The 22,803-nt window shown below is 37.3% G+C and overlaps 1 protein-coding gene and 1 non-coding gene across 4 annotated transcripts in view; both read left to right on the top strand.

The window, feature by feature from the left end:
• PSD3 (pleckstrin and Sec7 domain containing 3) overlaps positions 1-22,803 on the top strand; it is a 460,884-nt gene that overhangs the window by 99,042 nt on the left and 339,039 nt on the right. For all 3 annotated transcript variants that reach the window (XM_012785047.2, XM_012785050.2, XM_075997240.1), the window contains exon 2: positions 20,093-20,201. In XM_012785047.2, coding sequence (XP_012640501.2) covers positions 20,093-20,201 — 109 coding nt within the window. The remainder of the gene's footprint in view (positions 1-20,092; positions 20,202-22,803) is intronic.
• LOC142864283 (U5 spliceosomal RNA) lies at positions 11,479-11,596 on the top strand. Its single transcript, XR_012914808.1, has one exon. It is a non-coding gene; the product is annotated as a U5 spliceosomal RNA (small nuclear RNA).

The following is a 22,803-nucleotide window of genomic DNA, read 5'->3' as shown; positions in this document are numbered from 1 at the left end:
ACTCCCCCACCCTTCCTGTTGGGTTTACCTTAAATTTCAGGTAAGTCCACAGAAATTTAGGTCTGTTGAGTATGATAGCCAAAGCTAAAAGTAATGAGAGATACTATATAATAATTTGGTTATTCAATTTTTCTAAATATGTACATTCAAAAGATCAAGGACATTTTATTAATTTGATCTTAAACTATTTTGCTGAAAAATCTCAGGGGAATTTTTGTTGCTTATTAGTCTAGTTGTGTGAATACATTGAACAGATAAAGTATAGTGATCTCTCTTTAGAAGTGGCCACTAATAAAAAGCTATTCGTATACAATATTAATAATTTTTTAACAAGGACTAAAATGTGGATACTTTGTATTTCATCAGAGCCCTCCACCCCTCAGGAATTTTCTGGTCATTACCACAAATCCACAATGTACTGTGGATTTCTCTGCAATAAAGATAATAATGTAGTCATTTCATTGTTGATTTTCTGTTGTATCTAAATTCAGATATTTTATTTTCAGGATTTAATTAAGATAATGTACTTTGTGGGACACTTGAACAGTCAAAGAATATTTGTGGGAAAGGAAATTTTCAAAGAATGTATGAATATGATGTGACTTTGCTTAGGACCTTATAGTAGTTATTAAAGTAAATCCTGGTGAGATGAATCACTCTGGTAGGCATTGCTGAATATTAGCTACCTCCCCTAGAAATGTTTATTAAATAAATGCATTTTATAAGTTAAAGTTTTAATATCCTTTTCAGAATATACACTATACACTTATTTCTGTGATGTTGTAGTAACTCAACACTTGGATCTTTTTTCTTTGGGATTGTGTTTATATCGTCCATTGCATTTTTTAAAACATATCCTCAGTGGTGGTGGGCTTTTATGTTTTTGTAGGTGGATTTTATTTTTGAGTTAGGCCATGGCATTTTGAAGTTTACTTTGTAAGTTAGGTGATAGCTATGAAACAGTTTTTCTTTAGTCAGACATGAAGTATGTCTATAAAGAAACCTTCTGTCTTGTGTGATGTGAAAACTGGCCTTAAAGTTTATTTCAGAATAGAAATTCCAGATCATTTGCTTAGGGTTCCTTGAAATAACACATGTGGTTTCCTAGGGTGACCATTTGAATGAGCACAATATATTTAGACACACAAGTTCTGTTTTTAAAATAAAGTTTAAAGTCTTCTTGTAAAATTTATGGTCGTCTTATAAAATTTTTCTGTGTTGAAGTATCCTGATTAGTCAGAAGTGACTTGGAAGCAGTTTTTCTGAGCTGGGAAATCTCAGTTATTGGGTGGAAATATAAGGTGATCTTAACTAAGGTCAGGGGCTGTGCTGAAATCGTGACAGTTTTGTGCTGGTGTGCAGCAGTGCCTTTGTTCCCCTCCCTGGGGAAAGGGTACAGTGTACTTACCACTTTCTCCAAAGGGCCTGTGACCCCCAAACAATAGAGAACCAAGAACGAATGTCTTCCTTCTCTAGCAATTTCGGGAACTGTATATCCCACTTTGTTCATAAATCTAGAGCTATCTCAAGGAGCTTGAAATGAATGTCTCTCCCATGGTCATAATTGCTCAGTTAGCTCCTCAAAAGAGTTGCCAGTTTGTTTGTGGTGGTTTAGATTTAGGTCTTTCACTAGCTTTTTGTCGAACCTCTTGGGTATTGGAAGCAAATCTCTTCATAGCTTCCAGGAATATATTTGAATGAGCCCTCGATAACTTAATCCTAATTCTGATCATTTGAAAGAAGTAAGTGCTGGGAGAAGCCCGTGTTTGCTCAGTTGATTTTCTGGTAACCTGTATGTTATTATACTTTTATGTGCCTCCATTTCTCCTTACTAATTTGATCATGTGACTGTTTTGGCAGTGAGTGGATATAAAGGAATCACTCCTACCAACCGACATATGTGATCATTTGCCCTTCCTTCATTTTTTAATTTTCCAGTTGAAATAGTAAAGAGAACACTGTCTCAAGAGTCAGAAAAGCTAAGGTACCCTGTGGACCACCTCATCGTTAAAGGACTTCAGCAGGGTTAACCTGGTATCTGTAAGGCATTCTAAAAATAGTTAAATGAGTAAATAAGTAGCTTTTGATGTTTAAGGTTTAATGTGGAGATAACATTTCCCTACTGGTGATCTTAAGATACTTTTATAGAAGAACTGAAGTGGAATCCCATTTTGATAGGTCATAGAACCCATGTGGAAAGAAAGGCAAGTAAAAGCCTTTATGGAAAGATGTGTTCCCATCTATCTAGAATGCTTTGGGTCAGGCAAGTAGGTTGGAATAATTTTTCCTCTTAAATTTCTTAATTCTGTTTTGTAGAGCTTCTCAGATGTTTCCCCTGAACTGTGGTCAATAGCAAAATACAACTAACCTCCTTCTCCCCCAACCCCAGCCCTGTTTGTGGGCATCCCCTATAGCAGTATGCTTAAGGACATCATTTCTTTCATGATTCATTTAAAAAATTCATGCCTATTTGGCATTTCATTTCAAAAATATATTTATTTTAATATAAAAATCAGATTTGAAGTGACCATCTTTTCAAACCGAGCCCCAAGAAAATGTGCCCATTGCTTCAGAGACTTTGTGTGCCCTTTGACCCACTGCTGGGTAACCCCGAGGATCTGCGGATACCATTATTTGAGAAACACTGTTGTAGGGGATAAGTGGAAGCCAGGTCTAGGGAAGGATGTATTTTTAAAAATGACTCTATTTAACAGCCTAATGTGGAGTGTAAAACCTGTGAGAAGTGGAATGGCAATCCATTTGGAAGGTATTTAGTATACAACTGCCTACTTAGGAAACCCATCTTATTTCCCAGTGAGAAGCATATTTTTTTAAAAAGAGTCTAATATATTCAAACTCTTTACTATAATTCAAGTCACCTGTTTCCCTGACTCAAAGACCAAGTTCCAGCTGTAATCCTGGGAAAAGTTATACAGCACTTTTTTTTCCATCTTATAAAGGGAGATTAAAATACTTGCTGCCTACACCCCTCATCAGACGTAAGGATTAATGAGATCGTGCTCGTAATGTACCTTAAACTCACGGGAAGAAATGGCCAGGGAGAAGCCCAAGTGCTTTATTACCAGGAGTTCAACTCAGGCACGGCTTTTACTCTGCTATTAGGCTTCCATTTATTTTGTTTACGCGTTGCTTTAAACGATAAAGTAAAGTGCTGTATGAAACTTGAGGCCTGTCTAATGAGTGTGATAATATCCACGTGTCAAAATGAAGAGTGGGCTTGGTGGTTTCACATGTTTTAACTTCCCATCCATCTCAAGAATCCTGCAAGCTTGGCTACTGCATGTTGGAATGGGCACTTTTTCTGGAGACAGCCTACTGCATTTTGCAGCTTCCAATCTATTTGTGGGGACTCGGCTTCTTCAATAACCCTAGGCTGTAATTTTTAGAGCATTATTGAAACCTTGTGCCTTGAGCAGTGAGTTGCCATCTTGGCAGCCTGACGTGCATGCGTGTGTGCGTGCATCCTCACCAGGGTGTATGATGTGTGCTGTCTCCTTCGCTGCGGGGGTTGGAAGGATGAGACAGAACCAGGCCTTGCCAGCAGAGCCTGAGGTCCTTTTGCAAATGGCCCAGTGGGGATGCTGGTTCCTGATGGAGAGCACTGTCTGCTCTCCCCTGATTTCAGCTGGAGAAACTTCTCTTGGGCGTTGGCATGATGTCTTCATACATCTTTAGGTAGCCAAACCTGACTTGTATAACTGAGTTTAAAAGTCAGATGCCAGTGTGTTCAGAAACACATTATTTCTGAAAGACCAAAGAATGAGGCTACTGTAATAGAAAACAGCAAAGTTTAAAATAATGTTGATATTCAGGATGGCTGAATTGAGGGAGGTGGAAATGAGATGGGAGAAACATAATTTTAAGCTTTTATAATTCCACTGAAGTATAATGCTTAATTGTTAGCATATTCTAAGCAGTGAGTTGGGCACATTTAAAAATAGCTTTTTAACATGAATGAACCTTTTTATGAGCTGAGCTTCAATGAAGAATAAGTTGGTCATGCAAATTGGTTTAGTGGTCTGTGTTAAACATTTTAGGGCTGGGGTTGTAAAAAACATTTTAGAGCTATAAAAGCAAAAAGTCTGACCTAAAAGGAAGACAGGTATTATTAGTTCCTAATCTATAGCCCTGTGAAGAAAGCTCTGTTACCTTGTTTATAATGTTATGCTTCTTTGAGTTTCAAAATATGTAAAAGAGGTGGCTTAGATGTAAAATGGAAACCACTGGCTCTGAGTGAGTTGAAAGTAAGTTGTAGACACAGGAGTCTTTTGTGCCTCTCTGGGAAAAAACAGCCAGTTCCCAGCGACTCAGGACACTCCAGCAGCTTTGGAGATCAAGGGAGGGAGGCCTTGCCATATAGAAGTCAAGAGTAGTTGGTTGCCCATTAGGTCCCACTTTAAGGAGTTGTCATCACCTGTCCTGTGAATTGGTTCTTAGGCAACACAATCTTTGAAATAAAAAAGTATGTGCTCCAGGTTTGAAGGAGTAAAGCATTAGTTTCATGCAGTGAAATAAGAGTTATTAATTAGAATTAGAGAATAATATTTCTTGTAGATCTTACTTTAATTGAGCTATTTTACCTGTAAATACAGGCAAAGATAGAAGCTGTGCATATATGTGCTGTTGTCTTACTAAGGTATAATTTCTTTCTCCTTTTCATGAAGAAAGCCTACCTATTGGGGCTAAATTATCTGAAGCAGGCACCAGCATTCACAGAGACGTGGCAAGTAACTACTATATGTGTGTTTGTTTGTATTGTCATCAAAGATTTCTCAGATTTTTAATGTTGGAGAATTTTTTAATGGGAATTCTGTTATTTATAACAAGGTTTTAAGAATCACAGTTGCCCTATCTTCATTTTACATTTTTGCAAAATGAAAGTCAGTGTCATGGATTTTACATGGTTTTATCAGGAAAGCAAGCAGTTGATTAGTGATGTCCTTTATGGGTTGGGAGGAGTGAGTGCTGTATAGTGGAGGCAACACGTACACTGTTGACCAGAATTTAGCAGTATTTTTGTTAGATGGAATATATGATTTATCATGGTGTTTAACTCAGGACAAATAAAATACCTACCTTTATGGTAATTTTGAAGACCTCTCTAGACTAATATTTATATCTACAGATACCCTCTGTGTATATTTACTTTTTATGGCTCTTCTTTTCTTGTTATTTTTGTCTTTTTCTTTAGATAGCTTAAATTGTAACCTTCTCTATGTTCTGTACTGCTGTCCCATTGTGTTAGTAACTGTGGATTCTTAAGTATTGAGTTGACTCATTAAAAAAGATAGTATTGTTTTTACCATTGTTTCATTAACAGTGTTTATGTTTAGAGAGTGTCTCCTTCAGAGTTAGCTAAAATTTCTCTGTTGCTGAATTTATTTTTCATTGGAGTTGTAAAATGTCTAATTGCAATTTTCTCTTTAACCTTTAGTCTCTAAGAGTATGATACCTCCTCAGATTTTTTTTTTTTTTTAATATTTGCCCTAAGTGTTTTTCCTCCCTCCAGAAGTCTCACCTTCAGCTCCTTAAATCATCTTCATTGTTCTTTTCAGTTAGGCTTGGACTCTAATAAGAATCTAATTGGGGTCTGTTGGTTATACATAGAAAATATGAAAATGACTTAACTACCTCCCATTTTTTAACAGCCCTGTTATGTGATTGGTGTCACCAAGCAGCAGTTTAATATCTGCTAGTGACCTACGGCAATCCTTAGTATATTTATGCATTTCTTAAACTGTTTTCTTGATTCGTTTTGATGCAGTTCTTTGTTGGACAGCTTTCCATCATTTTATGATTTCTGCTTTAATTTATTACTATGACATCCAAAGAACCCTTTTATAAATCAACATCTAAATAAGTATTTTTCTCTATTGCTTTTCCTCTCTGTTTATTTGTATCTCATATTTTAATCAAACATGCCATTAATTGTTAATCTTTAGAAAACACCTCTTTGATGATGATTTAACTTAGTTAAGATTCCTTGTTACCTATCTAAGACCATACTCTACATTCTGACATTCATAATTTTTCAAAATCAATAGATATTTGAGCATCATCTTTGTTCAGGGCATGCATCTAAGTGGTGATAATTCAGAGGGAGATAGAGTCCCAGGATCAGGGGACTTACTGTCTGCTTTATCTTGGAGAGAGACTCCTTATCAGTACAAGAGACATATAGTAAATGTTGAATCAAAAGGGCGGCACAGGCATTAGTTTTCATAGGAATTCCAAGGAATGGATAATGTGATGAAATGGCATTGAGTTGGGGTGGGGCTTGTACTGTGCCTTGGAAAGAAGACTTGGGTATTCCTGAAGGAGCCTACATTTCCAGACTGAGGGATTGAAGTGGAAAGACATCTCATTGGTGAGTTTGGAGAAGGAACTGAGATCTCAAGCTCTGTACCTGTCAGGCCTCTGTTCACACTTGGCCTACGTGTGGCTTTTTCTGCCCTGTGTGGAACAGACCTGGCCCTGCTGAGGTGGCCTGAGGTTCTCTAGCTGTGTAAGTGGCTGGTCGGGGAGATCTGGCTAATTGTTATCACAGATCTTTAGCCATTGTCTCTAGTCAGCTTTTTATCAGTAATAAAGGTGATGCCTTGATTCCTGTTTCTCTCAGTTGGATGTGAGCTTGGGTGGGGAGGGTAGGCAGACAAGCTTGGTGGATTCAGAAGATAGGAAGTGCTGAGTAGACGAACACCATTGGTTAGTGTGGTGGAACAATGAGAGATGATGTTGGAACAGGAGATTGGAGTCAGATTGTGCAGAGCTAAAGACTATGGAATTTATGGAACTTCTGGCTTTGGAATGGAGATGTACACGAACTACTCTGAAATGATATGCAAGATATTTTAAAGGGTCATCTTTCCAAAAGGGATTAAGAGCCACCACTAAACACCTTTGCATTCTGTTTGTTTATAGGACACATAGGAAGAAAATTTCACCGTTAAGTATGATGTTTACTCTAGATTTTTTTGGTAATGCTTTAATCATATTATAGAAGTGCTTTCTGTACCTAGTTTGCTAAGGTTTCTTCTTAAAACAATAAATTGACATTGAATTTCATCACATATTTTTCTGCATGTATTCTGATAATCATATGGATTTTTCTTCTTTGATCTATTGATGATTGATGATTAAATTATATTAATTCAGTTCTAAAATTAAAACAGCTTAGCATTCTTGGGGATAAAGCCAACCTGGTCATGACGGATTATCTTTTTTTTATATATATTGTTGAATCAACTTTGCTAATATCTTGCTTAAGATTTTTGCATTAAGTGTTGTGAGTTTGACCTGCAATTTTCATGTAAATGTTTTCTGTAATTTCTCAAGGGCTCAGAAAGAATCCATGCACTGGGAAACCAAAAATAAATAAATAAATAAATACACCCTCCTCCCAAAGAAATTAAATAAAAAAAGGAAATAGTAATACATGCTTATGATAAATAAATGGGAGCTATAAAATGAAAGTCTTTCTCTAACCTCAGAGACCCAGATCCACTAAGACAATGTTACCAGAGATAATCTGTGTGTGTGTCCATACATAATTATGTGTGTATATATAAAGTATTAATACATACATACATTATAATATTAATATATACAGTAATACATCTTAGACGTGATTCCAGTGTAGCACATAAGGTTTTTCTTATTGTTTTCTTAATGTCTATATTATATTTTGTTATAATTCAATATATTAACCAGACCGCTTTTGATAGACATTTAAGTTGTTTCTCATGTTTTGCTGGGGTGAGCATCAAGGTACCTTCCTCTTTGTCATGTGGGTTATCTGTGGAATAAATTCTTAACAAGTTGCATTGCTGGATAAAAGAGCATATGCAGCCGGGTGGGGTGGCTCACACCTGTAATCCTAGTACTCTGGGAGGCGGAGGTGGGAGGATCGTTTGAGTTCAGGAGTTCGAGACCAACCTGAGCAAGAGCGAGACCCTGTCTCCACAAAAAAAAAAAATAGAAAGAAATTAACTGGACAAGTAAAAATATATAGAAAAAATTAGCAGGGCATGGTGGTGCATGCCTGTAGTCCCAGCTACCTGGGAGGCTGAGGCAGGAGGATTGCTTGAGCCCAGGAGTTTGAGGTTGCTGTGAGCTAGGCTGACCCCATGGCACTCTAGCCCGGGCAGGCAACAGAGTGAGACTCTGTCTACAAAAAAAAAAAGAGAACATATGCATTTCAAATTTTGATAGAAATAGCCAAATTATCTTCCAAAAGAGTGATACCTCTTTATACTCCAACAGTGTATGAGTGCACCATGGCAGATATCTGAAGTGTCACCAAGACTTATTTACCACAGCACAGGTCACTCTGAATCTCAGCCATGTCAGCTGCACTTACACATCACCCCTCATGCAAGTACATTCATTGCTAACTTGGTGATCTCATGAGTTTTGGCAAAAGAACCCTGGAAACTGCTGTGTTCTAGATGAGCAGGGATGAGAGGATGTTGGCCAAATGCCCAGAGATGGGTATTGAGTCCATCCTACCTAACTTATTCCTGTGTCTTTTTTATGTCCCTCCTAGAATTTCAGCAGATGCTGGCCTCTTGTCTGTCTGCATTCCAACACTAGTGATAGCTAGAGGGACAGAGATTGATGGGATGACATGGAATTAGCTCTTGGGCATTTGTACTCTATCTAGGCTGTTCTTATCTGTGCAGGTTTTCCTGAGTTGGATTCAGTTTTCATATTGTGTACACTCACTCTCCTTTCTTGTGTGACTGTTTACTCTTAAGTCTCAGTGTGTTGAGGTGTGATAGATGCTCCAGGAATGGGCAGTCATTGCGTACTGAATTGGAAGGATCTGAGGTTTGATCTTGGGGGTCAAGTGGCGGGGGCCACTTTGTCATGTACCACTTGGTCATCCCTTGTCATTTTTATAAACAAGATCCCCAACTGGGCCCCTAATTACTTCCAGAAACAGTGATAAAGCAGCACCGGGGTATGGCCTCAGCCAGGTGGGCCGAAGATTGGGCGTAGGAAGGTAGTGGAGAGCCAAACCCTGAATCATTTTGTTTTTGTCTGTTGACTGTTTCTTCTGATTAATAATGCCTTTTAGGTCAGAGATGGATATATGTAAAGCACCAAAACTGCCAAAATAGTCCCCAGTTTGTGTGTGATATTAACCAAAACTGAGAACGTATTAAAGTAATAGAATAAACGATCCTCTAAGAAAGGCTTGCTTGGTAATGTAGAGTGAAGACTTTTCTGATTTTTCTTAAGTGATTAGATCTTCCTTGCTGAGAAACCTTCAGTATACCCCCTTCTTTAAATTGACTACCAAATAAATAAAGTTTAAGTTCTTGAGCCTGATATTTGAAACGTTTTACTGAGACTCTGCCTCTTTAATGTAATCATCTACTTCCTCACTATTTGAAGTAGTGAAGTCCACTCATGGGCCAACAGCATCAGCATCACCTGGGATCTTGTCAGAAATGCAGGTTCTCAGGCCCTAGCCCAGACCTGCTGAATCAGAACTAGAATTGTAGTAACATCTCCAAGTGTTCTATATGCCCACACTAGTGTGAGAAGACTGATGTTACTTTGTGTTTCTCAGCCTGCTTCTCCATGCTGCAAGATGCTGAACTGGCTTGTCTATCATTTTATGAACATATTTTATACTTCCCCAGTGGCCTGCCTTTCCTCAGATGATATCATTTTCTCAAATGATCCAGCCATAATTTTTCTACGTCTGCATGTATGTATTGGTAGTATTTAAGCCTAATATAGACATCCCCAACTTACGATGGTCCAACTTACAATATTTTCAATTTAATATTTGGCTTATCATTTCATATCCCCATTGTAATTTGAGGAGCACCCGTACACATTAAATGGTCTGTACTGGTACAGCTGTATGGGCCAGCATTTGTTAAAATTGCTCAGAGCCCCGTGTCACTGGTTGTTTAATATTTTTAATGTTAGCCCTGCAGTTTGTACCTGTAGTGTATGTGTGTATACATACATATATTCTGTGCATACTGTGCCATACTGTGCATACTGTTTCAAAGTGTTTTTTTCCATATATATTGGCATATATCCATGCCAATATATGTAAATTCACCTCATGTTAACAAATTGCTCCATTGTATTCCATTCTATAGTTTATTTAGCCATGTCTATATTGATGGACGTTGCAATTTTTTTGCTGTTATGCTGTTGTCATGGATACACTTGTATAGGCTGCGTTGGGTGCCTGTTCAAATGTTCATAAACTATTTATGTATCTATCAATCAATCATAAGGATTATTTTTTAACTTTTATATGCTACCAAATTAATCATCAAAGAGACTATTAATTTATACTCCAGCCAGGAGTTTATCAGTTTTCTCACAGCCTTTCCAAATTTATTATTGCTAAACTTTTTAATCTTTGCCAGTATTATGGATAAAAAAATGGTAACTTTTGTTTTAATATGTATTTCACTGATTATTAGCAAGATTGGACATCGTTTAATTTCTATTAACCATTTGTATTTCCATGTCTCAAATTGTCTGTTTTTATCTGCCTATTTTTCTGTTGGGTTTGTCTTTTTCTTATTGATCTGGAATGTGTTATATCTGAGATATTTAAATATATATTGCAAATATTTACGCACATTTGGTACTTGTCTTTTATCTTTGCTTATGTTGTCTTCTTTTATTTGTTTTTTACTCTGACTTGGGGTGGTCATTTTTGATTTTATATAGTGCCTGCTTGCTGTTAGTCCTTCCCCTAATAAATCATTTAGAGTCTTACAAGAGTTAGAAAATAATTAAGTTTCTCAAAATTGTCCATCTGTAAGAACTCTCAAGGGCTCTCCTGAATAAAATATATTTAATTGCAATTGCATGGACTTTTAAAGCCATTGACAAAAGGGGCTAACAGCTTTAACATCAGTTGTAAAATACCCACAATAAGCCAGAAATCCTAACTTGTCAGTGCCTTTTCCCAGGTGCTTTATGGTTGTAGTTTGTGTTGTAGGGAGCATGGGGGTGGCCTAAGAGGAAAGGGCTTTGTTCCTTGCTGTTGGCTGTCCTGCTGTTCCTTAGTACTTTGAGAGGGCTCAGTTGTATACCCCATCTAGCTCCAGAATGAATAGTAGCTCTCAGACTTCTGCCTCTTTGAGGATGGGGCGGGAGGAGTTCTGTCAAAATGCAGCTTCTCCACCTCCACTCGCAGGAATCTGATTTGGTTCAGCAATCAGGAGTTTATCCACAAGCACCCAGGTAATCTGCTGCAGGTTGGCGCTGGACCAACAGAAATACTGCTGCAGAATGTTTCACTCCTGTATTGTCCTTCTCAAGTGTGAGTCACAACAGGACAATTCATGGATCACTTGCTTCTGTGGGTGAGGCTGAGGAACTCTGGGCAGCAGGAAACAACTTGATGTTCCTGAAGAGGTAGTTGACCAAACACGACCTGGAAATCCTAAAAGAATTATTTACTTTTTTAAAAAACTTATCGTTTCTCTTCAGATCATATAAATCACTCACCTTTTACTAAAGATTTCTGTGGAGAGGAACAATTCTAAGTCTTAAATCACTTTTTTTGAGGCCTTGCGTTTGCAGGGAAAGGAAAAAAAATTATAAACTGACAAATTATAGTTGTATATGTTTTGGGGGTCCAAAGTGATGTTATGAAGTGAAATAAGGCAGGCATGGAAAGACAAATACTGCATGTCCTCATTTATATGGAGAATCTAAAACAACCAGACTTACAGAAGCAGAGAGTAGAGTTGTGGTTACCAGAGGCTGGGCATGGGGGAAATGGGGAGATGATGGTCAAAGGGTATAAAGCCTCAGATAGGAGAAATAGGTTTTTTTTTTTTTTCCAGATCTATAGCACAGGATGGTGACTATTATTTTAAGAATAGTATATTGTACATTTCAAAATCACTGCGAGTACATTTCAAATGTTCTCACCACAAAAAAAATGATATGTTTGAGGTGATGGATATGTCAATAAAAGAATTATTTACTTTTAGCATGCTTATGTAAGCAGTTTCTTTCTGAGAAGTTTATTCATTTTGGCTTACAATGAATAGTTTGTGTCTTTGAATATTCATTACAAATGAATACTTTATGTCTTCCTAAAAGCTAAAAATGTATAATGGGAATGTTTTCATATTGCTGGTAGTGTGAGTATCCTGACAGTGTTTTAGTGTAACTACTGGAGACCTTCTGAAATCAAAATCCAGTCCACTTTGTCAGTTTGTCTAGTGTTATTTTACCTATTAACTGCCTACCTGAAGCTAGGATGCTAAGAATTTATCAGTGAAAATCGGGCAATTAATATATCCTGCCTTGTCAGGATATTTTGAAGAAATGACTTTACTGGTAATCAACAGGGTATTAAACACCCTCATAATAGATTTCACTTTTCTGCATAAATTTAAATTAAAATAAAAAAATTGAAAAAACTTTTATCAAGATCATGGATAATTAGGGCTGTGTAAGAATTGACTTGGAATGTTTTGCTAAATTTTTATTCTTAGCACCTCATATTCTCTTTGGTGTCCCTCTTCACCGTGACTTTACGGATGTGTATTTTATAGATTCTTGTAGCTCAGCTCATGCTCATTTCTTCATAATGGGCATCTGTCAACAGCCAGGGATGAAATGCATGATCGTATCATCTGATCAGGATTTATGTCCTGCGGGCAGAGCCAAATGCTTTCCAAGGGATGACCTGACTCTTCTGATTTTCATTATGATACCAAACTCATGATCATGTGGTGTTTCTCAAGAGGAGCATAAACTTGGAGATATTTTGCTTTGATGGAATTTAGATGGACCATATATTTTCTTATAGATATTAAAGCAGTGATTATACTATTCCTAATATTTAATGTGTTGTTTTTATCTTAAATTATAATGCAGATTTTATGAGTTTCAGAATGTTTATATTTGCCTAGATTTTTTTTTCTCTGTACATGCAGGTGGGGTAAATTGTAAAAGTAGAAAAGAATATTGGTTTAATTTATTTGATCACTCACATAACTCCTTAGAAGGGAAGAAAATTACAGCTGCATTCTTACCTTTATCAAAAACCATCTAGCATGTCTGATTTGTAAGATCCAGTCCTAGGTAGTACACATTTCACTAAAATACATAGTCACCACCCAGTGGAGGTTAAAGGATACATAGATGTAGCATACCAAGGTGAGAAGACAGTCTCATGATTCTCAACTTGAATTCACATGTAGCACCTGTTTTTCTGTTTTTCAAAATGCCAAATGATATGGTTTTTAAAAAAATTTAGAGTGGATTTAATTTTGTTGTAGAAGTTAGTGGAACTTTTGAAATAACTAAAGATACCATGATATTTTGAAAAGCAAATTTAGGTGAATAAGGCTGATGCATAGTTTTCATTTATGTAATTTGTGTGTGTGTGTGTGTGGGGGGGGGATTTCTGCCAAGGTAGCTAGGCTTTTTTGAGGTTGCTGGGTTTATAATAATTCAGCAACAATATTTATTCAATACTCACTGTGAGCCTGTATTCTCTGCTTTGCATGGTATTTGACTGTTCTCAGTACCTGGCCCTCCTTTTTTAAAAGAAGACATAGAGGAGCATTTATGAATGTTATTTATTCAAAGTCTGCTTCATTTCCTCATAGCCATCCTGATTATGCTAGGCTAACTTTCTTTTAAATTTCAAAGTATTATAGGGGTACAAATATTTTTGGTTACAAGGATCACTTTTGTAATGCTTAGTCAGGGTTATAAGTGTGCCTGTCACTCAGATAGTGTTCACCATTAGTTAAGTTTTTGCCCATCCCCTCTTCCCGCCTCCCCACTGACTGATTTCCATTGAGATTTACTTCCGTCTATGCACACGTGTGCTCATTGGTTAGTTCCAATTTAATAGTGAGTACATGTGTTTGTTTTTCCATTCTTTGGATATTTCACTAAGGATAATGGTCTCCAGTTCTATCCAGATTGTTGCAAAAGGCATTAAGTCATCCTTCCTCGTGGCTGAGTAGTATTCCACGTTATATATATACCACATTTTGTTAATCTACTCATGAATGGATGGGCATTTGGGTTGATTCTTTGTCTTTACAATTGTGAATTGTACTGCAATAAACATTCAAGTGCATGTGTCTTTTTGATGAAATGACTTCTTTTCCATTGAGTTAGATACCCAGTAGTGGGATTGTTGGATTGAATGGTAGGTCTATTTTTAGTTCTTAGAGGAATCTCCACACTGTTTTCCATAGAGGTTGTACAAATTTGAAGTCCCACCAACAGTGTATAAGTGTTCCTTTCTCTCTGCATCCAAGCCAGCATCTGTTATTTTTGGACTTTTTAATAAAAGCCATTCTAACTGGGGTAAGGGGATATCTCATTGTGGTTTTAATTTGCATTTCCCTGATAATTAGTGACATTGAACATTTTTTCCATATGTTTATTGGCCATTTGTCTATCTTTCGAAAAACTTCTATTCATGTCTTTTGCCCATTTTTTTTTTTTTTTTTTTTTTTTTTTAGGATTTGTGAGATTTTAATGTTTACCAGAAAGAAGATACGAATTTAAAAAGGTTGAGAAACATTAATATCAAGGGAAAGCTATTTCTAGTTTAGGGACTCCATACATATGAGGTCATGAAATTACAGTATAGTAAATGCCACATCATAAATGGTTATGAATAGTAAAATTATTTAAATATCCCACAATAGCAACTGATTTGCTGACTGGTTCCACAAAATTTTCTTCAATTTAAAATAATATGGAGATACCTTAAAGCGATACAAGTGAATCTACCATTTGATCCAGCAATCCCATTGCTGGGCATCTACCCAAAAGATCCAATGACACTCTACAAAAAAGACACCTGCACTCGAATGTTTATAGCAGCACAATTCATAATTGCAAGGCTGTGGAAACAGCCCAAGTGCCCATCAATCCAAGAATGGATTAATAAAATGTGGTATACGTATACCATGGAGTACTATTCAGCTCTAAGAAACAATGGTGACATAGCACATCTTATATTTTCCTGGTTAGAGCTGGAACCCATACTATTAAGTGAAGTTTCCCAAGAATGGAAAAACAAGCACCACATATACTCACCAGTCTTTTGCCCATTTTTAAATGGGGTTTGATTTTCTTCTTGCTGATTTTGTTTGAGTTCTTTGTATTAATAGATTCTGGTTATTATCCCCTTTTCAGACATGTAGCTTGCAAATATTTTCTCCCATTTAGGTTGTCTATTTGCTCTGTTGATTATTTCCTTGGCTATGCAGCTTTTTAGTTTAATCAAGTCCCATTTATTTATTTTTGTTGTTGCTGTGATTGCCATTGGGGTCTTCTTCATAAATTCTTTGCCTAGGCTGATATCTAGAAGAGTTTTCCCAACATTTTCTTTAAGTTCTGGTTTCATGCCTTACATTTGAGTCTTTTGCCCATTTTGAATGAATTTTTGTGAGTGGAGAAAGATAATTGATCCTGTTTCATTCTTCTGCATGTGGCTATCCAATTGTCCCAGCACCATTTATGGATAGGGCTTCTTTTCCCCAGCGTATATTGTTATCTGCTTTGTCAAAGATCACTTGGCTATATGTGGATGGTTTTATGTCTTGGCTGACTTATAAAGTTCTCTGTGGTTTTCAGCCTTTCCTCATGTGACCCAATTTAAATTCTGAAGTGCTCTCCTCATGGGGAGAGCTCCCAGCTTCCTGATTAAGAATCTGGAATCTGTTTGGATGTTGTGGAAGAGACCAAAAAAAAAAAAAAAAAAAGGTCTGTAGCAAGTAAGGAGATGCGTTCAGGGGCTTAACAATGTTTGTTTTTAATTTTAAAATGTGAATCTTTATACTCTGATTTATTTAATGAATTTTAAGCATTATCAGAAGCACACAGATCCAAAGCCTGAGGAAGGCATGAAGGGGAGTAACAGGTAGGGAAAAGAAATGTGAACTGAAGACTTGAGTCACTGGGCCTGTACATTGGCTGTCAAAGGCCTGTGCATCTGTCATTACTCCTTGTGAGATGATGGGAAAGGCACAGGACATGCTGTGAACTAATAATAGTTGGTTGTTATTTTTCTTCTAGATTCTTTCCTTGAAGCTCTCCAACTCTTTAGTTATTTAGTGTCTTAGTGAAGGACAGTGAGGGAAAACTCGATCCCTTTGTCTTACTTTGGTTTTCATGGGAGGCTTTATTACAAACAAATGTTTATCATCCTAGCTTCCAGCCTCTCAACTTTCTACAGCACACTTCAAAAAAGTCAAGCAGCTATCACCCTTGGTAAGAAGCCCACTGTGTTATGAATTCAAGAGTGTTGCCCAGGGTGTGCACACTTCCCAAACAGAGATATAATCTTCCCATTTGGTTAGAAGATGACTAAAATGGGTCCAAAGTAAAGGTTTTCAAAGGAAGACTCGTTTGAGTCTATGTAAGGGGTACTTTCATGTCCTTTTCCTCTGACTTTACATACATGTTTATGGAAACCAGCTGGGGACTCTGCAGCTGTACTCTGGGCCACCCTGTCACCTCTGATGCATGCCTGCAGGAGTAGTAGAACCCCACTTTCCCTAGTCCCAGGGGAGTGTGGGTTCAGGAAATGAGCAGAGTGAACAGGCAGCAGCTGGTGGGAAAATGAGAATAGACCTCCAGGGGCTTTTTAAAAGGCCCTGGATTCAGCTTTGTCTCCTGTGCTCGCACAATGAAAAACAGGCTGGCTGCAGGGCTGGACAATGACTAGGTGAGGGGCCGCGCTTGCGTTTTGCTGAGATCTTCTCCTTAGCCCGTGGCCCATTTCATGCTTTGCCCTTAGATTTCAATGCTGTTTCCAACCTTCAGAAATTAAAGCTTTGGCTTTTCAGTTACCCCATTTGTCTCCTGGCTGTTTTTGGCCTCTCTGCTCTTAAGTGGCTTTCTGTCCTAATAGTGCTTGATGTTGTTATTGACTTTTATAACATCTGTCCAATCAGCCAGTCATGGGATTAGGGGCTAGTTGTAGGGAATACATGGGCCAGTGTTTTTCCTGCTTGTTTATGTGCAGGCGTATGTCATATATATATATATATATATTTTTTTTTTTTCTTTGAGAAAGCCTTGAAATGTCATATATATTTTTAAAGGAAATAATGCTGCTCATGCTAGGATTTGAGTCTTCTTCTTTATTGCCAGGTAAACTAAAGAAATGGATAGTGTTCTTTGTTTCTCAGCAATAAAGCTTTCTTAATGACAGTGGAAAAGCTTAGTGTATTTGGATGAACTACACTAACAAGGATCAGTATAGGTGGGATAACAAGTTACATTAGTCCTGTGATTATTTCATTAATGGCTCATGTGTACTTGAAAGCAGCAGAAGTACATTTATGGGAAAAATGAGAGTGTGATGTCTCTCTGTGTCTGTATTAGTTTCTTATGGCTACTGTAGCAAAGTACCACAAACTTGGTGACTTGAAACAATAGAAATTTATTCTCTTGCAGTTCTGGGGGCCAAGAGTCCGAAAGGAGTCTTAATGGTTAAAATCAAGGTGCCAGCGGGACAGCGGTTCCTCTGGGGACTCCAGAGGGTATTCCGTTTCCTTGCCATTTCCAGCCTCTACTGCTGCATTCCTTGGCTCACAGCTGCTTCCTCCGTCTTCAAAGCCAAGGGCATAGCATCTTTTCTGTGCTTCTGCCTCAAATCTCCCTTTTCTTCCTTTTTATGAGCATATGTGTGATCGCATTTACGATCTACTTAGATAATCCAGGATAGTCCTCCCATATAAAAAAATTTAACTTAATCACATCTTAAAAGGCTGTGCCATATAAGGTGATGTTCACAGGTTTCAGAGATTAGAATGTTGACATCTTGTGGTGGGGCTTTATTCAGTCTACCATAGTGACTATGGGTGTATGTGTCTGTCTGTCTGATTAAAATTCCCTGGCTCTGTCCCCTGAGCCAACCTACAACTAGCTACACCCCAGTAGCAATGAGCATATCTAACATTCAGGTGTCGGATCTAAATAATATACTTCACTGAAAGGAACTAGTTTTGTTTTGTTCTGATTGCTTCTTTTCTTCCAACTGTGAGATGGGGGCGATCGTAGAGCCCACCTCCTAGGATTATTCTAAATGTCAAATGAGATATTCTATGTATTCCATTATAACAGTGTCTTAACAGAGTAGGTGATTAATGTTATCCATTATAATTATCCTTGATTGCTCTTTCCCTCTATCTTTAAATCCAGTTTATCAGAAAATTATGTAGAGTCTCCCTACACAATATATTTTTGATTCATCCACTTTCACATATTTCCATTGCCATCACCCTCATCTCAGCTGTCACAGTCTCATCTGGACTCCTCACTAGTGTCTTTGCTCCCTCCTGTCTCACTCCATTCCATTTTCCATATAACAACCATATGATCTTTTAAAAGTGTAAATGAATCACTGTATCACATAAAACCCTTCCATGGCTTCCCATCAAACTGATCAAAATGCTGTCTCCTTTCCTTGAGCTACACATGCTATGTATTTGGCCCTCCCTCCTCCCTGCAACTCTCTGACTTGCCAGTTCACCCACTCTTTTGTGGCTGCCTTGGCCTTTTCTCAGTTATCTGAGCAGGCTGGTCCTTCCATGCCTGAAGGCCGTGCATACAGCCCTCCCTCTGCTTGATTGGATATCACTGTCCTTTCACAACCTCTCATCCCTGCAGAGTCCTCAGAGAGCCTTGCCTATACCCATCCCACCTAAATTAGGGCACCAAATGTAGGAGCCCTTGGGCTAAGTTTCTCTTTACCAGCCTGAAGCTTCCCAAATACATCAAAAAATTAGCATTTCCTCTCTATTGGGGAAACGGATAATTAACAACCTGTGATTATCAAGCACATAACACCAGGAGGATTATACTCCTTTTTCAGAAAGATAAATTTTATACCTTGTGAACATTAAGTGATTGTAGAGCTATTTTAAGAAATCGCTATCTAAAAATTGTGCAAACTGCTCTTTGATGTTGGCATTGAAGAACAAAGGAGGGCCCTCACTGAACCTGTCTATGGTGGGGTGATGGAGTTACGATTGGGTCTTCTCACTACTGCCAATCATTTCTGCTCCAAAGGATATACTAGAATTTATAAAAGTTTCCTCTTCGAACTAGTTACTTGGTTGCTGATAAAACCTTTCACGCTTCTCTCCCCCCAAGTTAATGGTCAGTCACTGTTCAGACATGAGAAAAAAAGATGTCTCATAATCAGTGGGTAGAGACCAGTGTGAGTAATGTCTGGATCCTGGTTAATGTTTGAGTTTAACGTAAAGAGGCAGAAGAAGGACTCCCTGACTGGTCTAAGTCAAATTTCTTTGTGTTTTGAAATTTCTTCCCTGTTACTTATTTTTAATTAGTCCTAGGCCAGAAAAGAGGCACTGCTGATTTTTGACAATTGCCTCTAGAAGCCAGAAAGGAGATCTTAGAAATTCAGTGTCATCATGTGTACCACTTTTACTGTCACCTTTGTAGTTTTTCTTTCAAATAAGGAACTTTTCAGAATTACAAAGAACACTAGGACACAGATGCTTAAATTTAGGATAATCAGTACAAATGGGATACCTGGCAGTTCTGTTCCATGCCCTGTTTGGCTGAATGGTGTTCCTGATTATGTAAAAATGTGATCCCTTCTGGGGAAAGATTACTGTTTTTTGTTGGCATCTTCTAACAGAACCCACACAAAGAAATAATCTTGTTATGTACTATGGGTAATGATAATCACTTGGAGAATAATGCATTTAAAAATATTAAATAGTTTTCTAATTGCAGAAAAGTAACATAAACTTAATTTTTAAAATATCCACCATAATTCTGCCTCCAAATCAAGCTAAGCTTTTTTTTCCTGATTTTCCTATAAATGTTTATACATATGTATATATTTTTCTGTAGTTATAATCATGCAGTGATAATTTTATATTCTGATTGTTTCCATGTTATATTTTTCATGTTTCATTTTGAATAGTTATATAGCATCCTATCAAGTACTTAGGTCATAATTGCTTAACCATTCCCCTGTTGTGTAATTTGTTTTATGATGTATTTTTATGATGTATTTTAGTGATGTCTTTGTTTTGTTCTAATTTTGCAGGCAGAGACATTTGTTTGGGTTAACAATGCATCTGCACATTCCCAGAGTGTTGCCAAGGCCAAATACGAATTTTTATTTGGCAGACCCGAAGAGAAAACTCCAGATACTAGTAAGTGTTTCCTGACTCCCCTCCTTCAGGTAAAAGATGTGAAGTGCTGTGATTTCTGAGCACTTTTTCTCCACCTGCTTGATTTCCTGCTTACCTTTGTGAAACCTGTTTGCTCTAATTATTCATCAAAACAATCTTTCCAAGATATAGAATTCAGAAATACTGGATATAGGCTTTGCTGCCTGTTCTTGGTAATTTCAAGTCATGTTCTTAGTTTAAGGAATTCTCAGGTTCTGATATATGAAATTGCAAGAATTAACTATTTCTCATAAGAGTTTTCTATGTTTACCATTGCTGCATATATTGACCAATTTATTTTTGGTGCTCACTTTTAGCTACCAACATATATTATTAGGAAACATTTCCACAATGATTTTCAGACACTGTATTCTTGACTTTGGGGATTATTAAACCTCTGGTTTATTTCTAATGTCTTTTATTTATTTATTTATTTTTTTTGAGACAGAGTCTCGCTTTGTTGCCCAAGCTAGAGTGAGTGCCGTGGCTTCAGCCTAGCTCACAGCAACCTCAAACTCCTGGGCTCAGGCGATCCTCCTGCCTCAGCCTCCCGAGTAGCTGGGACTATAGGCATGTGCCACCATGCCCGGCTAATTTTTCTATATATATTAGTTGGCCAATTAGTTTCTTTCTATTTATAGTAGAGACGGGGTCTCGCTCTTGCTCAGGCTGGTTTTGAACTCCTGACCTCGAGCAATCCGCCCGTCTCGGCCTCCCAGAGTGCTAGGATTACAGGCGTGAGCCACATCTAATGTCTTTTAATATTGGTCTAATCTAGTTATCAAATTCTAGTGTTCTGGAATTAGAATCAACACCATTCAATTTGAAACAAATAAATTTAGAACAGATAGAATGATTATTAGTACTAATAACAGTAATAATATTAACTAACTTACTAGATTATTTACTGTGCCAGGACTATGCTAAATGCTTTGCAGATAGTATTTCATTTAATCCTCACAATAACCCTATAAATTGGTACTATTATCCACACTTTCCAGATGAGGAATATGAAGTAATCTCATCTCACAGCAAAGCCAGGACTTAAACCCAAGTCTGTCTTAATAGCAAAGCTTATGCTCTCAGCCTATTGGGACAATACATTTTTGAAGGCATTTTCCTGTAAGGAGACACAAGATCAAAATACAAATAGCTTTATAGAGTTTCAGAACATTTAACTATATCTGTGGAAGACCAATGATAAAGGGGACATTAAGATATCTTAGGAGTTAGGTAGGAAAGAGCTATTGCGTGTGGCTTGCTGAATTTGAATCCTGGCCTTGGAACTTATGAGCTGCGTGACCCTGCATAAGTTATCCAACCTATTTATGCCTGTTTTCTCATCTGTAAAATGGGATCGTAGTGCCTTATGTCTCAGAATGCTTTTGAGGATTAATAAGTTGACATATGTAAAGATCTTAGTCATGCTTGGTAGATAATAGTGCTATAAAAGTGTTTGCTGCTATTATTTGTGATGATGATGGTGATTGGTGTCATCATCACCATATTCCTGACCTTTGAAGGTGACTTTCCTCAACTCTATGGTTATCTGACACTGATCTGTTTTGGGAGGAAAAGGACCCTGAACTAATATAGCTGTTGTTCATTTGAAAAAGTCAAATACTAACTATATGTTTTTGACTTATATGTTAGATGGGAATATATAATAACTCCACAGTATTTGGGGATACCAAAAAAAACAATGTATACACTGCCATGTAATAATTTCTTTTAGCTTACAAATGTTTATTGGATATATCAATAGTTGGAGATTCTTAGATGCATTATAAAACAGCCAAATTATTAAAAGTCATTTGCCTTTTATCACAGTGCCCCATTTTAGAGGGGAATATGTTTCATAATATATTTCTAATACTTACCATTTAGTATAGTCATTTACACCACTTATCATGTATCATAAATACCTAAATACTCTGTACTTGAGGCTTGAGGTACCTAATCATGAAGTTCCTGCCTCCCAAACAGGGGGTACTGATTATAGTTGCCCTAAGACTGCTTACAACTCTTTAGCATAGCCTTAACTTTGAATGCTACATTGTGATTTTTTGCTGATTAAGCGTTTTTTATTTCCATAAAACTAATTTTTACTTTGCTATGTAGAGATAATATCAAATTGCTACATAAGTCTAGTCCTTTATTGGTAGGTGAATTTGGTTCTTCTTTACTCATGTCATGGGTGTTGAATACTTTTCCCTGTATTATCAGCTCAGATATATTAAATAGTATACTTGAGCAAACCAAAATGACTTTTTAAACCTTCTGTTTCTTATTTGCCTTGGTGAAATGGTTGGTGGTATTTGTTTCTGGTATGATGTTATTTTGCAGGTGTTAAAGTGTGCATGCATTTATTGAACAAGTATATTTAATGAGCACTTTTTATGTGCGGCCACTTGTATTGGGCACTGAGATGGCACAAAGAAGTAGGTGACATGGTTCTTGACTGTTGCTTATTCTTTGGTCAAGGAGAAACAGCGTGTCTCCAAATGACTAGCATGTATGGGGCAATGATCACTTTTAGCTGGGCTGGTGAAGGACTTTGTGGAAGAGGTAGAAGTTGAACTTG

Source organism: Microcebus murinus, chromosome 24 (assembly GCF_040939455.1).
Source record: "Microcebus murinus isolate Inina chromosome 24, M.murinus_Inina_mat1.0, whole genome shotgun sequence".
Classification (NCBI taxonomy): Eukaryota; Metazoa; Chordata; class Mammalia; order Primates; family Cheirogaleidae; genus Microcebus; species Microcebus murinus.
Note: the sequence above shows the minus strand (reverse complement) of the source record. Positions and strands in the feature narration are given on the sequence as shown.